The 16,926-nt window shown below is 40.9% G+C and overlaps 1 protein-coding gene across 1 annotated transcript; it reads left to right on the top strand.

Moving 5' to 3' along the window:
* Positions 1-4,601: 4,601 nt before the first annotated feature.
* On the top strand, positions 4,602-16,242 carry LOC129720433 (uncharacterized). Its single transcript, XM_055671915.1, has 6 exons — positions 4,602-4,836; positions 6,622-6,669; positions 6,730-7,035; positions 15,735-15,782; positions 15,864-16,121; positions 16,225-16,242. Exons 1-6 carry the CDS (start codon positions 4,777-4,779, stop codon positions 16,240-16,242), a joined length of 738 nt encoding a protein of 245 aa, XP_055527890.1. The 5' UTR covers positions 4,602-4,776.
* The last annotated feature ends 684 nt before the right edge of the window (positions 16,243-16,926 follow it).

Genomic DNA, 16,926 nt, shown 5'->3' with positions numbered 1-16,926 from the left:
TCACCCATCTTTCTCCATTAGAAGATGCATTTTTGAATATCCTGAAACTTCTCCGAACATACCTCATGGCTATAATCAACATTTGAATCACTGTTTAGGAAATTATACGCACAAACGGCAAAATAAAACACTGTGCAATGGAGATATTAAGCTTTAGTGGCATTTTTGACAAAATGCATAGTTTTCCATCACATGTCAAAACGCCAATATCTCAGCCCCCCGATTAGACATCAAGGATCTTTTTTCATGTAAATTTTCGTCTTGAATCCCGCTTTGCAATAAAAATTTCAGTTCTTGATCGAAATTTTTTTTATATTTGTTTTAAAGGGTTTTCCGCAAGTTATGAGAAAAATTCACTTTTTTGTGATGTTCGATGGGCTCTGTGAGTCAAATAATTGAATGCGATGCTGAACCAAACCATGAACAATATTCAAAAACAACCCCCCAAAAATAAAAAAAAATATATGGAAAAATTTAGGAGTCGAACAGATTTGAAAAAAGTGCAGAAGAGTGGTTTAGTGGCTTGAAAAAGTCATTTTTTCCTAAATCACGTTTGGGCAACCTGAAAACAATTTTTTGAAAAGTCGAAATTCTCTACAAATGCTATAAATGACATTATCTTTCAATTTAGGGCTGAGCACCTTGACTTTTTCAACATCGATTTTTTTGGAACAGCCTACTGAGTACCGTATTTGAATATGTTTTTACATTTAAGCGAGAAGAAAGGGTCAAAGTGGGGGGACAAAGGAGATCCTGAGAATAAGCCCATGTGTAAAAGTCCCTTCGATACCGAATGGTTTGGATACTAATATGATTTGAACTCATGACCATTCGCTTGTCAAAACTAACTCTGTTACCCATAGGCTGTGAGCTTCCCTTGGGCTGTATGGTTGTGTGTACATAGTAGATTAAATTTGATTTGAGTTGTATATAATACAGGGTGTTAAATAAGTTCGAATACACATTAAAACTGTGTTAGAAATTAAAATATAAGACATTATTTTCTGAGCCAATTTTTATTGAAACAATGTTTATTAAGAATCTTCACAACATATTACCTGAAAGCACGCCCTCTTCGTGCTGTATGACGAGCCTGAGACGTTTTTCAAAAAGTTGTACGACATCTCGTCCCAGATCTACCCCGGTGAACTTTTGTGTCTCTAGCCATTACCGCTTTTTTTTTCAGAGACTTAAATGAGTTTCCCCATGAACATAACGTTAAAGCGGCGAACTCTCACGTACGTTGACGTGTTTTGGTAATGGCTAGGAGCACCAAAAATCCAAAGGAATGGTGAATTGCTATAATCCTTCATTTTTTCCGGTTTGAGCTTTTGAAATGCACTTTTTTCAATTTGTCGACCATAATGGATCAATTTCTTAAATTTGGAATTTTTTTATGGATTATGGACGCATTGAAGCGACCCGCGACCATTTGAATGAAAATATGTGTATGTGTCTGTGTGTATGTGCAACTTTTCAATCTCACCCGATTTTCTCAGTGATGACTGGACTGGTTTTCATATAATTATTCTCAAATGGAAGGTCTAGTTGCCCCATAAAACTTTATTATATTTTATTGTAAACGGATTTTTAGTTTGTATGTTATCAAAATGTGAAAATCACAAAGTTCATTATCTCAGAAACTGCACAACCGATTTAAACAAAATTGATTTCAAATGAATGGGCTATTCAAAAAACTCTTTACTTTTGAATTTCATAAAAATTGGACATATGGTTCAAAAGTTATGGTAAGAAACGTGTTCTGGAGACTATTCAATTTCACTCATGTTTCTCAGAGATGGCTGGACCGATTTTCATAAAATCAGTGTCACATGGAAGGTCTAGTTGCCCCATAAGACCCTATTGATTTGTTTTGCTATCAGATTTTTACATTGCCTGTTATGTTTAAAAATTGAAATCCAGCTCTGAGAAGATACATATTCCGAAGACTACTTAAACTCACTCACTTTTCTCAGAGATGGCTGAACTGATTTCCAACAAAATTAGTGTCAAATGAAAGGTCGAGCTGCCTCATAACACCCTATTGAATTTCACTGTAATCGGCCTGAAACTTCGTATGTAATGTATCAAAATGTGAAAATCACGAAACTTCATTATCTCAGAAACTACACAGCCGATTTGATTAACCGTTATGTACTCGGCAGGGTACCCGGGTACCCACAAAATGAAATGCTTCTTGGTTTTTCATTTATTGACCAATTCTCGATCTTGGCCTGTCAAAAGATAGGAAAATCTGTCTACTTTTAGAATATGAGACCGACATGAACCAGTGGCCACTTATGGTTCCTGTAAATCCAGATTTTCGGGAGATTGTTCCGGTAAGACAAATTAGTACAATTGTCTATAGAACCGACCAAAATTGGTACCAAAGTTCATGAAACGACTCCAGGAGTTGATTTTCATTCATTTTGAGTCCATTTGATAGTATGTCCGAAATGGCCATTTCGGAGCAGATTCCCGATCTCGAACATGGTCCCGAAGATCCGGATTTACGGGAACCATACAAGGACCAATGGCTCTTTCGGCCCCATATACTAAAAATAGACAAATTTTCCATTCTTTTTACGGGTCAAGATCGAGAATCGGTCAAGAATTGAGGAAGAAAGAAGCATTTTATTTTGGTGGGTACCCGAGTACCTTGCCAAGTACTTAGGTGTGTTAAAATTGCCGAGTACATAACGGTAAATACTGATATCAGATGAACGGTTGTTAAGGGTTAACTGATGAATTTTATAACGATTGAACACGTGGTTGTGAAAGAAAGTCATATTGAATCAGTTGAAATAGAAAAAATTCCTACTATCTAAATAATCAAAAAAAAAATCGCCATATATTTGAAACATACATATTTCAATTTAATGTGCATGTGTTTATGTATGTTCATATGTGTTTGGATGTTACGTTTTAAATGTTCGGTATAGTTTTACTGTTGGCTATCAAAAATTTGTTATTGAGACAGAAAAATAAATCCAATAAATATTATCAAGGGGTATTTTTTCTGATAATTAAAATGTTCGTGTAGATCTGTTTCTACAAATAATAAGTTCGAATGAGATAGGCTTGGTCTGACCGCTAGGTGGATTAATTTTGCGGTTTCCATAACAAATTTATAGCAGCGTATTTGATAAATTTTCATAAGAGTAGTAATTTCTAAATTTTCATAAAAGTAGTAGTTTCTAATTTATTTTCTGTTTATTTTCTGTGTAAAATGCGTTTTTCCGCCACCAAGGATCGCTGGAAAATTCACTGAATATAAAGCAGTTTTTGAATCAGTAATGACCTTCGGTTCTGCGAAAATGGTGTAGGTCAAAGTTAAATTTTTAGTTGTACATATGCGGTGCTATAGAAAACCGAAAAATCGGGTGAAACAGTTTCAACGTTATGTCTTCAATCTTATTTCAGTCTCTGGAAAAATTTTGGTGGTTAGGAGCACCAAAATTCATAGGAGTGTTCAAAAACAGAATTGGTTTCCAGGAAAGGCACATGAACTCGTTATTTGGTTAAACTATTAAACTATCCCAAACGTTATCTCCTGATCAACTTTGGAAAGAATGATCCTAGTAAAATGATAATCTCAAGATGCTTGAGAACATATTTGTTTGAACCCAAAATTTCTTAGAACATTTGAAGGCGTTTATTCTACAAATTCGGTTGTAACAATATTTTTTTGAATAATGATAATTTTCTTAAGTCTAGGTTCACAACAGTTATTTTGGCTGGTACGTATTATTCCCAAAAAGATGATTTCGCATGATAAGTATTTCGCTTTAGTAAAACATCAAACATCAAAAACATCTCAATAATTACATCAGCTGGTCATTATTTTACATCCTGGATACAGATGTGATCCTCATACAGTCTAATTATAACTAAGCAGCAGTGTATTGCACATTGTTACTTCGAAATCGTACTTTGTAATCTAAATGACGTTCTAGGGTTTGTCAAGCATAGTTCGAGATTAACTGAATTGAACCCGCAAATGATTGATTGAAGCACGCACTCCACTGCGTCGATTGGCTATGAACCGGCGATCTGATACGTGCGTTCGTTTTTCAGGTGCAACCGTGCTCTCGTAGCTTTATCGGCCATTTGAATAAACAACACGAGTTTGGCGCCAGCAGCAAGCACATGGTGTTTGTAGAAGAGCTCCGGAATGTGGCCAATCAATCGCGGTATCTTAACGACAGGCTCTTCTAAATTTAAATGCTTGTGTTTATTACAGGATGTTTAGGCTTTGTAAATTAAAAATAAACTCACATTTTTTTTATATTACATTTGATTTTTATAATACGGTTGTTAGGTTTGACTTTACTTCTAGGACTCAAAATAAGGAGCCTCAATTATCGATCCAGTATTGTACCAGAATCTTTTCCGCCTGAAATTCCCATTATAAATCTCGCCGACATCAGATAACGCAAATCAACACCAACCCTTGCCGCGAGTTAATCGTACAGCTAGACGTCATCGTCAGGCCTCTAGCTGAACCTTGCCCGGTGTGAGGTGACGCCTGGTCACCGGTAATCTAGAACCGTAATAAAAAGTCAGTCAACTCGGGTCGGCTTCAAGCAGTACTCGTTAGGAAGTCAGTGCCGGCGAAACGGAGTGTTGCTCGTTTCGGGAAAGTTGTTTCAGTTTTGATTTCTTCATTAAAGTGCCTTCGGCCTACGGACCCACGGTAGTTTGCAGTCAGTCAAACCTGTCAGAGCCAGCGACCTAGTATCCGGTGTACCTACGGAAAGGAGAAGGCATCCCACCATGAATAAGCTGCTCATCGTATTTGCTCTAGTCGGGGTGATAATCGCCGCTCCCTCGCAGGTGTGTTATTTCTCAGAATGGTATAGAGGGACGTTTGCGGCCATCGGATGTTTGATTGTGCCGCGAAGGGCCGGGACGGGACGAACGAAACGAGCTTTTTCCACGGGCTACTGACATGGATCTCGGCTGGAAAAGGCTCCCCGGAAAATTTATTCCGGATTTTCTGCTTCGATATTCTGTCGAGGTTGTTTTTTTTTTGTTCCTCTGTTGCTTTGTAAAACTTTAATGAAATTATATTGCCGCCCAACGAGAGGCACCTGAGTGAGTGTTAAATGTACGTGCCCCGGTGGCAGCGCAGTGCTTTTAGGCGAGTGGAAAGAATAATTGGATAGTGTGGAGAACAGGCCGCCGTTGATGCACGGCATCTCTGTGAGGGCGCTTACAGCGGGACAGTTTGACATAGGTTAGGTACTGGAAGTGAGAGAGAGAGAGAGAGAGAGAGAGAGAGTTCGCTGCCAGTGCAGAAGTGTTTCGAGTACCGTACGGGAGTGTGATTGTGTAGAGAACTGTCAAGCACATGACAGTCAACGCTGTTATTTATGCCGGGTGTTATCGAAATGATCAAATTTTGAGTGTGCAGTACATATTTAGCATTGTAACTGTAAATGTTACAAACGGTTTGAAAGGGAATGAATAAAATGAAAAAGAATGAGTATTTGAGGCAATAGAATGTTAACGCTACGAGCAACTCGCTACCAAGTGACTATAGTTGACGGTAGAAAAATGCTCAATTCTTCGGTCTTTTGGGCGGTTTCCTCTGTTACTTGGGTTGAAAGCATTTTTTCCTGGCTACCGAATCAAACTTTAATGGACCAAATTATCGTTTTATGTTATTTCCTGCACGCTGACAATCGAATGGAAAAATACGCTATGGTAAGAATCGAGAAACTTTTACCAAAGTATTGACAGGCAATCATGCAAACTATCTTTTTTGTTGGTTGTCTTTGTAACAACTTTAAGACATTGCTGGATTTTAATAGTTTTAACAGATGCAAACTGCTCAAAAGACATACTTAAGCAGCAGTACAGTACTTCGTTGCGATTGCAACAATGACTGTAATGGAGGAAAGTGTCCAATTGGCGCTCATTTTTTAAAAAACACTGCAATAAAATAAGAATGAACTGCCAAGAATAACGTAAAAAAAACTTTCCGAGAAATCCAGTCGCGGCAGTCTCTGCTGGCTGACATGAAAACGGGCGGAAAACAAACTGTGTGAAAAACTTTCCCATTATGTTGATAATCATTCTATTATTATAGGAAGAACCACAGGAATGGATGAAAGTACAAAGGAGACTCACTACCACCGGTGGGTGGGCAGCAAGAAAAAGCAAGAGATTTTAATTGTTGTTGACGAGGCATCAGGTGCTGCTACGGTGGTGGTCTGCTGTCTGTGCGCCACTGTGACTGGGAAAATGACTAGGAAATGGTTGAACCAGATTGAAATTACGGTGTAGCAATGAAGGGAAAGGATTCGCTTTAATGTTCTATTGTTTTTTTATGGCACAGAAACACAAATAAAATGGTCTTCTTTAGATAGTCTATCTGAATTGTGGCTCCTTAGGAAAGGACAGCGATAAGTTGGCTTTTAACAATTCCCTTTGACTACTTCAATGCATCAGAGAGTACTTTCAATAAACTTCTGTTGATTGCCTCTCTGAGGATTTTCAATTAGAAACATTGGGCATAATTTGAGCGAGCCAACGTTTCGGCCATTATTGATCACACTTTTCCAGGGTTTGACTGTGTGACTTATCTACAATTTTGTTTTTTTTTTTTCAACACAGCGTGACGAGTCCGACGATGATGCTGGTTCAGTTGGCCGATGCGTCGATGTGAGTAATAATTTGGCAAAACTCCACCAGTTGGGCTAATTAAAATATTCTCCATCCTAGCAACTAGTCAACTCGATGCCGGAGAATATTGGGGATGATATGGTGGCATTTATTGCCGACACTCGCGAAACCTTCGAATATCTGATCGACCGTCGACGGCGCTGTGACGAGCTTCCGCGGGATGATCCCCCGACGCGGTTACAGGAACTCGCCATCGAAGCCTGCATCACCAGCTGGCAGGTGCGAGCAGCTGCCGAGATCGCACGACTGACGGCAACTCTCGCGCAGCGTGTTCCCAACGCCCAGGAACTGATGGGAGATTTCGCCCGATGCATGGGTGTCAATCTAGAGGAGATTCCGATGGAGGTTTAAGCGATTTTCTCTTGATCTTTTTCAAACTATTAAATTTTGGAAATATTTACAATTCTCGACAATAATTTACGTTTTTTTTTTCTTCATCTATAATTTATTTGACACGGCACGAATACAATTTAATGTTTAACGGCGCCAATTATATCTGGTAGCTTACTTTCTAAAGTATCTTAATAACTAAAAGCAAATTTTTTATCCTCACTGCCGACTACGAGCTGAAACTAAATCTAATTTAAAGCTAGAATGTTTTGCATTAAAAGCACTGATTTGTTGTTTGATGGTTTTCCATCGCCATAGGTAAGCAGCATATTGAATATGTTCCGCTGCTGGGCCAAGATATTACGGACTGGCATATTGGTTTGTCTCCCTCGGGACCTGAGAGTATCGTGCGGGTCTAGTTGCTGTTTCCGGATCCGGGGTCTTAACGTGTTCTTGTCGTTTGGTTGGATGTAGGCGGAAGGGAATAGGATTAAACTGGGGCGTGGATGGATTTCAGGAAAACGTATATAAGGGACATGTAGGATAGGTCACGGCTCGCCAAGACATCACGAACAGGAACAGCCGGCTGCCTACTTTCGGCCTGCAGGGAAGCTATTAATTTAGACCTGGCGTCACGGTGTACAGGGCATGACCAAACAACGTGCTCTATGTCGTGATAACCTTCACCACAGGCACAGATACCACTCTCATTGCCCGGTATCGAGCAGTGAGAAGGGACCCACGCTAAGGTAATCTGATACGATTTTTCGGATAAAGCACTCAGATGTTCCCGTATTTTCCCCAGGAAATACGGAGAGTGATTAACATCTTTCATCGATCGGAGAGCCTCAATGGAACTGAGACTGTCCGTAAAGATGAAATAATGGTCCGTGGGCATTTTTTCGATAATCCCTAGGGTGTACTTAATTGCAGCCAATTCTGCGACGTAAACAGAAGCAGGATTATCGAGCTTATGGGAGACGGTTAAATTGTTATTGAAAATACCGAAGCCAGTGGACCCATCAAGAAGTGATCCGTCAGTGTAGAACATATTGTCGCAGTTGATGTTTCGATATTTATTGGAAATAGTACGAGGGTGGTATCCAAGATACGACCGCATGTTTGACGTAGGACTACGATAGTTTTATATTTTATTTAGAGAATTTAGACATTGTTCGATTTGACCACGTTTCACTCTCGACACGGCACACAAAAGCCAAAAACGAGCGGTTATGTTTAATCATAATTTATAGTTTTCTTGTTTTGGTTTTAAACAATTCAAACTCAACAACCACCAAGAGAAAGGCATTTTGTCCATTATGTTGCCGAAACCGAAACCAAAATAGACATAATCAAAGCAGTACTTAATACCGTGCTATACCTCTAGTTACTCGGAAGGGTCATATCAAGTGTCTAGGTCGTTGAAGGCTTCATGCGGACGTTGCGTTCCGAATACTTTCAGATTATTGAGCCTTAATCCATTAAACGACACCTCTAACAACTTACAATCCTAAAACTAGTTCATTGGTGGCCACATATTGTTAAGGTCATATGCCACCAGAAAGTCATAAAAAGAAAAGCGTTTATTTTTAAAAATAATTTAGATTATTTGTTTGCAGACATCTATTTAAGAAGAAATAAACACTGTTTTTAACATTGATGAATACCTTTCATCCTAATGTAGTCAAATTTCTTCAACACGCGAAAAGGCAATTTTTTATATAGGTCCTAATTAAGAACGATTTAGTAGAAAGCAAACTTACTTTCATCTTCAATTGCGCCTGTAAAAGATAGCTCACTCACCGATTTCAAAGCAGTATCATTGTCAGTTTCATGCAACTGCTTAGCAAAGAAGTCACATAAAAAAATCCTGTATTTACAAGTTCGTTGGAAAAGTGACGATAAAGAGTTGCAGTTTTTAGTAGAAAATCTATATTCACAAAAATTTTGAAATTGACATTGGAATTTATGAGGATGTAACATGTCACAGTCATTTTTTTCATTTTTGGCCAATTGAAACATTTATTCATTAGGCAGAACCAGAAAAAAATTAATCAGTTTTATGATACCAATGGAAAAACAAACAACAAAATGCCATATTTAAAAGTCATCCGGCTGTTTCCTTCAAGAATAAACCTAGCTCGGTTTGATAAACAACATTAACCTCTCCAACTGATGTTTGCATAATGTTGTTCAATTACAAGTCTGGCAATGACAGGTTGTGTTCATATGTTTAGTATCTTTACACGGTTGTGTTTATATGTTGTGTTGTGCGACAGGTTGTCTTTATATGTTTAGTAATATTTTCTTGCAGATGCTGATGTAATATTTTTGTAATTGAAAAATACGAATATGAATGTTTGAAACCTAACGTCAAGATGCATATAATTTGGGTTTTCTCTATACCACAACCGCGTAATGCAACTAGGATTGTCATATTGAATTAAATTTATTTAACTGGAAAAATAAAACCATCAGTACAGCTTAAACGAGCTATCTGAACTATCTGTTTAAAAATCTTAACGAAGCATATTGGTTTTCTGTTGTCTTGCAAATAGACTATAGTTGGTCATTTAAATAAATCTGAGAAAAACAGAGTGTAGAATTCAAAAAGACAGCAACCCAATGCAACTTCTAATTTTAGGAATTTGAAAGAAGTTTTTATCATTAAACATGTATAAGAAAATCACTACGGTTGCAGTTCAAATGCCATCTACTCGTCACGACAACCAAAAGGAAACGAGCAACGGGGTAGCAAGCTTCTGATTAGTAGAATGTTAACACAACTTTTGTTGAAGAGATATTTTAATTATTATATAACAATCTTTCGCAATATTCTACCTGTCGATTAAGACATCGGTGTTTGAAATCTGTTCAGGGGTAGTAACACAATAAGCACTTTAAAACGATGACAAAACATCTGTTGCAGCTATATAAAGCGAGCTCGTGATTGGTTGAAAGCTGCGAAACTAAACTAGAAGAAGTGGATTTCAACTGAACTTTTTACTAATTTATGTTCATCGTACAATATACAATGATATGCCAATTATTGTATCACATGCTTTGGCAACCGTCGTCGTTCGATCAAGGTCAAAATCCGTTCAGTTGTAATCACATATTGGATGCAACATCCAATATCGTGATATACTGTTGCGTACAGAATTATTTTATCCCCGGTCGCACAGCGTAGTGTGCGAACACGCACCACTGTACGTCGACAGCAGCTACATTGTTTCCACTTGGCTTGACTGCACACAAATGGCAATCGAGTGCTACTGCACTGACGACGAGCGACCGTCTTCTCATACATGGCTCGGTGCAGTACTGTTGCCTGTGTATGAACTTTCCGAAAGAGCTTTACTTTCAAGACATCAAAATAGTCAAATAGAAGCAAATATCAGTTGACCTGTTGGGACGGGGAGGTTCTGTCCAATTTTTTTTTTGCCACTGAATAGAGGTTGTCATAGCAAGCAGTTGGTGTCCACTCATGAAGTCTGTGCCAGGAGTGCTCGCATGTGATTGGTACATTGTTCGTAAAAATACGACCTTGAAATTTTTAATCAATTTTCACTGTTTAACAATTAAGTAACAATGATATATGAAGAATCACAAAATTGTCCATCATTTTATCAATTCAACGACATATTGATTATTGTGATCCATCATGTGGTTACATCAGTATTACCGTTTGAAATCTTTCATTCCGACGTTACATCTTGGTTTTTAGTTTCCTCAGAATGTATCTCGATATAGTGCGGTTAGACGTAGTCCTACGTCAAAAATTTTGGGGATCTGCTGCACGCGTAAATGATCCGGGATTCCACGAGTTTCTTCTATCATGGATGTATCGAAAAACACAGTAGAGTCAGAAGTATTTGATAAGTCGACACGATTTGGAATATTCGAAGAAGGGTTAATATTTTGGGACATGTGATGGAAATACAATGTCATAAAACGGGTTTGAGAATTAAGTTCGATTAACCTTTCAAAATTTTCAATCACGGGACGGTTCAAGACCTCACATTTGATAAGAATACGAGAAGACAGGCTCCAAAAGCGGTTTTTCAAGAGTAGTACTCCAGCTAAGACCTCCAAACTCATCGTATGGGTCGACTGCATGCAACCCAAGGCGATACGCAAACAACGATATTGTATTCGCTCCAGTTTGATCAACTGTGTGTTTGCTGCGGAGCGGAAGCAGAAACACCCGTACTCAATGACAGACAATATCGTTGTTTGGTAAAGCCTTATAAGGTCTCCTGGATGGGCTCCCCACCATTGTCCGGTTATTGTACGAAGAAAATTCACTCTTTGTTGACATTTTTTCATCAGATACCTCACGTGACAACCCCAGGTGCCTTTAGAGTCGAACTAGATACCAAGATATTTGTGTACCAAAACCTGAGAAATCGTTTTACCCATTAATTGTGTTTGAAGCTGAGCAGGTTCATGCTTCCTAGAAAAAACTACTATCTCAGTCTTCTCCGGAGAGAATTCGATACCTAGCTGTAAAACCCAAGCAGACAAATTGTCCAAGGTATCTTCCAATGGTCCTTGCAAATCGGCAGCTTTGGCTCCTGTAACAGAGATTACACTGTCGTCTGCAAGTTGTCTTATCGTGCATGAATTTGCCAGACATTCGTCGATGTCATTTACATAAAAGTTGTAAAGAAGGGGGCTTAAACATGAGCCCTGGGGAAGACCCATGTAGCTAATGCGAAAAGTTGCCAAATCGCCGTGCGTAAAATGCATGTGCTTTTCGGACAGCAAATTGTGCAAAGAATTGTTCAAAATTGGAGAAAATCCTTGTCGGTGAAGTTTACCCGAAAGAATGTCAATAGAAACGGAATCAAAAGCCCCCTTAATGTCCAAGAACGCAGACGCCATTTGTTCTTTGCGAGCATACGCCAGCTGAATATGTGTTGAAAGCAGCGCAAGACAATCATTCGTCCCTTTGGCACGGCGGAAGCCAAATTGAGTATCCGATAGTAGGCCATTTGATTCGACCCAATGGTCTAAACGACGGAGTATCATTTTTTCCATCAATTTCCGGATACAGGATAGCATTGCAATCGGCCTATAAGAGTTGTGATCAGAAGCTGGTTTCCCTGGTTTTTGGATGGCGATCACCTTCACTTGCCTCCAATCCTGCGGTACAATGTTTTGCTCCAGGAACTTATTGAACAAGTTCAACAAGCGCCTCTTGGCATTTCCGGGTAGATTCTTCAACAAGTTGAATTTGATTCTATCTAACCCAGGCGCGTTATTGTTACAGGACAGGAGGGCAACTGAAAATTCTGCCATCGTAAAAGGTGATTCTATCGCGTCGTGGCCCGGAGACGCATCACGAACAATATTTTGCTCAGGAACAGAGTCCGGACATACTTTCCTGGCAAAATCAAATATCCACCGACTTGAAGACTCCTCGCTTTCGTTGACCGTTACGCGATTCCGCGTTCTTCGGGCTGTGTTCCAAAGAGTGCTCATCGATGTCTCCCTCGACGTCTCGTTCACGAACCGACGCCAATATCCGCGTTTCTTTGCTTTAGCCAAGCTATTAAGCTTGGTATCAAGCTCCGAATACCGTAAATAGTCGCCAGGTATACCTCCCTTCTGATAGGCCAAAAACGCGTCGGATCTTTGCGTGTAGACATCGGAGCACTCTTGGTCCCACCACGGAGTGGGAGGCCGTTCTTTAATCGTTACGCCGGGATATTTCTTCGTTTGGGCTTGCAACGCGGCGTCGAGAATCAAGCCCGCGAGGAGGTTGTATTCTTCAAGTGGTGGATGATGTTGAATCGAATCGACCGCTTTTGAAATCATTTCCTCGTATAACTTCCAATCGACATTCCGTGTGAGGTCATACGGAATGTCAACTGGTCGCATGCGAGTTGACCCGTTTGTAATTGAAATAAGAAAAGGCAAATGGTCGCTACCGCGAGGATCGAGGATTACCTTCCATGTGCAATCCAACCGTAGCGACGTCGAACATAAGGATAGATCCAAAGCGCTTGGGCGCGCTGAAGGTTTCGGGATTCGTGTCATTTCGCCGTTGTTTAAAATAGTCATGTCGAAGTCATCGCAAAGGTTATAGATTAAAGAGGAGCGGTTAGCATTGTAAAGGGAACCCCAGGCCACGCTATGAGAGTTGAAGTCTCCCAAAATCAAACGTGGCGAGGGAAGAAGTTCTATTAAATCAAAGAGCAGCCGTTGCCCAACCTGTGCTCTGGGAGGAATATATATTGAGGCAATACAAAGCTCTTTACCTTGTATTGTCATTTGACATGCGACAACTTCGATGCCTGGAATCGAGGGGCGGTTAATACGATAGAAAGAATAGCACTTTTTAATCCCTAAAAGTACTCCTCCATATGGGGTGTCTCGATCAAGGCGAATAATATTAAAATCATGGAAGTTGAGATCAATATTTGAAGTAAGCCAAGTTTCACAAAGGGAAAATGCATCGCATTTGTTTCTATTTATTAAAACTTTAAATGAATCCATTTTTGGTAAAATACTTCTACAATTCCACTGTAAGACAGAGATAGAATCCTTCGTATACGCAGATGAATTAGGCATCGAAGGATACAATCGCTGCAAGGAAGGGCCATTGGGCAGTCAACTGCTTCAAAAATGATCTAACTGTTAGGAGGAATGCTGCAAGAAAAATTTTAATTGGATCGGGTACATTGAAATTTCCAAAAATCCAGTCCACAATGTCAGAAAATTTCACTAATCCAGAGTTTGTTTCATCAACTGGATGTGCAAAAGGAACAACTGGGGTTTTGGATGTTCCTGGCAGTGCTGGGAACTCCTTCTGGGACTTTAAATTTGCAAGCCCAGGAGGAGTTTGCTTCGGTTTTTCCGCAGCACTGTTTGGTTTGTTTGTAACTTTCATTTCACTTTGAGAAATCTTAGGACCTTTTCTGGGAAGTTTAGGAGAGGAAATATTTTTCCTCTTCTAGACTCCCCAGGATTGGCGTAAGATGTTTCCGCTGGTGAATCGTCAGAATCGGTTTCATCAGAGGACAACAGATCATAAGGGTTTGATGTAATGGGAGAAGTGGTAACGGTCTTCTTCAGCATCTCAGCGTAAGAACGCTTCGAACGCTCTTTGAGAGACCTCTTTATTTTATCCCTGCGCTGCATGTACACCGCACATGTCGAGAGCTCATGCTGACTCTCCCCACAGTGAATGCATTTTTCAGCATTTTTACTGCAGGAATCATCCGCATGATTCTCCCCACACTTGCCACAACGTGCCTTATTGCAGCAGTAGGCGGCGGTGTGGCCTAACTGCTTACAATTCAGGCAGTTCATGACGCGAGGCACATATAATCGCACAGGGAGACGAACCCGGTCGATCGAGAAGTGGCTTGGTAGCGCTGACCCGGCGAACGTAACTCGAAACGAGTCTGACGGGGTGTATACTGTTTTGCCAACGATGATCGATGCTGACCGCAATTGCTTGCAGTCGAGCACCTTTACATCGGGACAGGTTTTGTTTTTAAAGCACCCTTTGGCACTTTCCAGTATACACTCGACGGACAGACTCGAATCGGTTATGACACCGTCGATCTCCACGTCTCGTGCGGGTATGTAAACGCGATACTCGCGTGTGAAGAGCTCAGAGCAAGCTATTTCGTTGGCCTCGTTCAGGTTACTGACCACGACACGGAGCTTGTTAGGCCGGACCTTGGAAATTTCGGTCACGCCCTTGTACTCCCTCGTCAGGTCTTTAGAAATCTGCAAGAGGTTCAACTGTTTCGATTTCGGTCCCGCCTTTGGCCGAAAATAGACAGTATAGCTGCCCTGGGCTCCGTCTGGGTAAAGCCTGGGGCGAGGGGGGACTGAAGAATGAACAGGGGAGGGGGTAACAGAAGGGTCAGGGTCAGAGGGGTTCGGGGATGGTGGCGCGGAAGGCGAGGGATCTACATCCATCCCGCTAAGTCTAGCGCACTAGCGCCGACAAGAGCACGTACCTTTTTACTTCTCCCTCCCAGTAAGGTTGGTTGTCCGATCGTTCGAAGTTGCAGCCGTTACAGCCAGCAGCACCAATACAGCAGCACCAAACAGCCACCAGCAGCGAGCCAGGTGTGAGATCACTCCACACAGCGATACAACTCACTGTCAACTGATGGCTTCTTCTTTTTCCTCTTTTGTGTCTCGTCCACTGCTGTAGCACAATTCAGCCAGCAGCCAAATCGGCTTACGCACCAGCTGGTAGTCACGATGCGAAACAGTTGCACAAAGGCGCGACCTTGAACCCGGATTTATTTCACTCGACCAGGCAAACAATGCCAACACTTGTTCACACGTCTTTTGTTTTATATTCTATCGGAGCGATCACCGATCACACGTCCGATACTGATGCGTGTTCGGCACAGAATCCGAATAATTTACGTTTTCATTGATAAACTACCAAATTGTTAAAATTGAGGTTCATGGTACTCTGCAGTTGTTCAAATTAGAAATCAAAAAGCCTTAGGTAAATTATTCGCAACCACGTGGAAGCCATCAGCTCTACTGTGGACTTCAGATACATTTTAAAGTACAGGGCTAATCTGCTTTCCTAGAGATCTTCAGTTAGAAACATTAGACAATTTTGTGAACGTCCCAAAGTTTCGGTCATTATCGGTTACGCTTTTCCAGGGTTTGACTGAATCTATATAATTTACTCATTCATCAACAATTTTCGTTTCTTTTCAACACAGCGTGACGAGTCCGACGAAGAAGCTGGCTCAGTTAGCGAATGCGTCGATGTAAGTAATAATCCGACAAAACTATACCACCTGCACTAAATACAAAATTTCTCATTCTAGGAACTAGTCAACTCAATCTAGGAGGAGCTTGTGGACGATCTGGTAGCATTTATTGCCGACACTCGCCAGACCTTCACCTATCTAATGGACCGTCGACGACGCTGCGACGAGCTAGCCCGAGATGATCCTCCGACGTGGCTGCAGGAACTCGCCATCGAAGCCTGCTACACCAGCTGGCAGGTGCGAGCAGCCGCCGAGATGACAAGACTTACGGCAGCTCTCGCACGGCATGTCCGCAACGCTGGGGAACTGATGGTCAACTTTTCCCGATGCTTGCGTGTAAATGTGCCTCGTCCGGAGGAGATTTTTTATTACCAACCATCGAACTTTTCGAAAATAAACTACAACATTTCGATCTCTAGATTCTTTTTATTAACCAAAGGCACTGTCCAACTCTTAAAGTTACCTTTTGTTTCGGCTTTTCTTCTGCGCTTCCATAAAATATCAGCCCTCTGAGCCTTAGGTAAATTGTTCCCAGCGACGTGGAAGCCACTACCGCAAACTGCTCACGTAAGAAAGGGGGTGAGGGGTGGTTTCACCACCGTCCAGACGTAGTTAATCGAAGCGAATGTAGGTACGACTGGAACTATAAACGTTAGAACGCTGAAAATCGATGAAAAATTCATGCCCTTCTCTTTGGCTGTGTTTTCTCCGTGCTCGGTGGGAGGTGGCCCACAACAGGCTGTGCCAGACGAACCCAGCACCAAGGCTCAAGTGGTCAAACTGGTAAATTATTCACAGGACGAGAAGTGGCTGCTTTGCAGAGCCGCTGGCGGTGCAGTTCAAGCTGGCGATTGGAGATCGACGTTTTTTTTTCTTTTTTTTTCTTTTACTTCTTTACTTTGAAGGTTATTTTCGGTCATGCAAATCAAGTGTATATTTGTCTGCTTCTGAGAATTTCAAGGCTCCAGCCTAAATCATCTAATATTGATAGGCACAAGGCATTTTTTTCTTTCGTAGAAATACGATAGGCTTTGTGATTGCGTTCTGCTTGTTATACTTTTACTTCATAATTTACTTTATCGCTGACGGTAGGCTTTGAGCAGGCCTCAACCAGTAAGGTTGAGTGAAATTAGGTTTTTTG

The sequence above is a fragment of the Wyeomyia smithii genome, chromosome 2, assembly GCF_029784165.1.
Source record: "Wyeomyia smithii strain HCP4-BCI-WySm-NY-G18 chromosome 2, ASM2978416v1, whole genome shotgun sequence".
Classification (NCBI taxonomy): Eukaryota; Metazoa; Arthropoda; class Insecta; order Diptera; family Culicidae; genus Wyeomyia; species Wyeomyia smithii.
The sequence above is the reverse complement of the archived record's forward strand: the minus strand, read 5'-3'. Positions and strand labels throughout refer to the sequence as shown.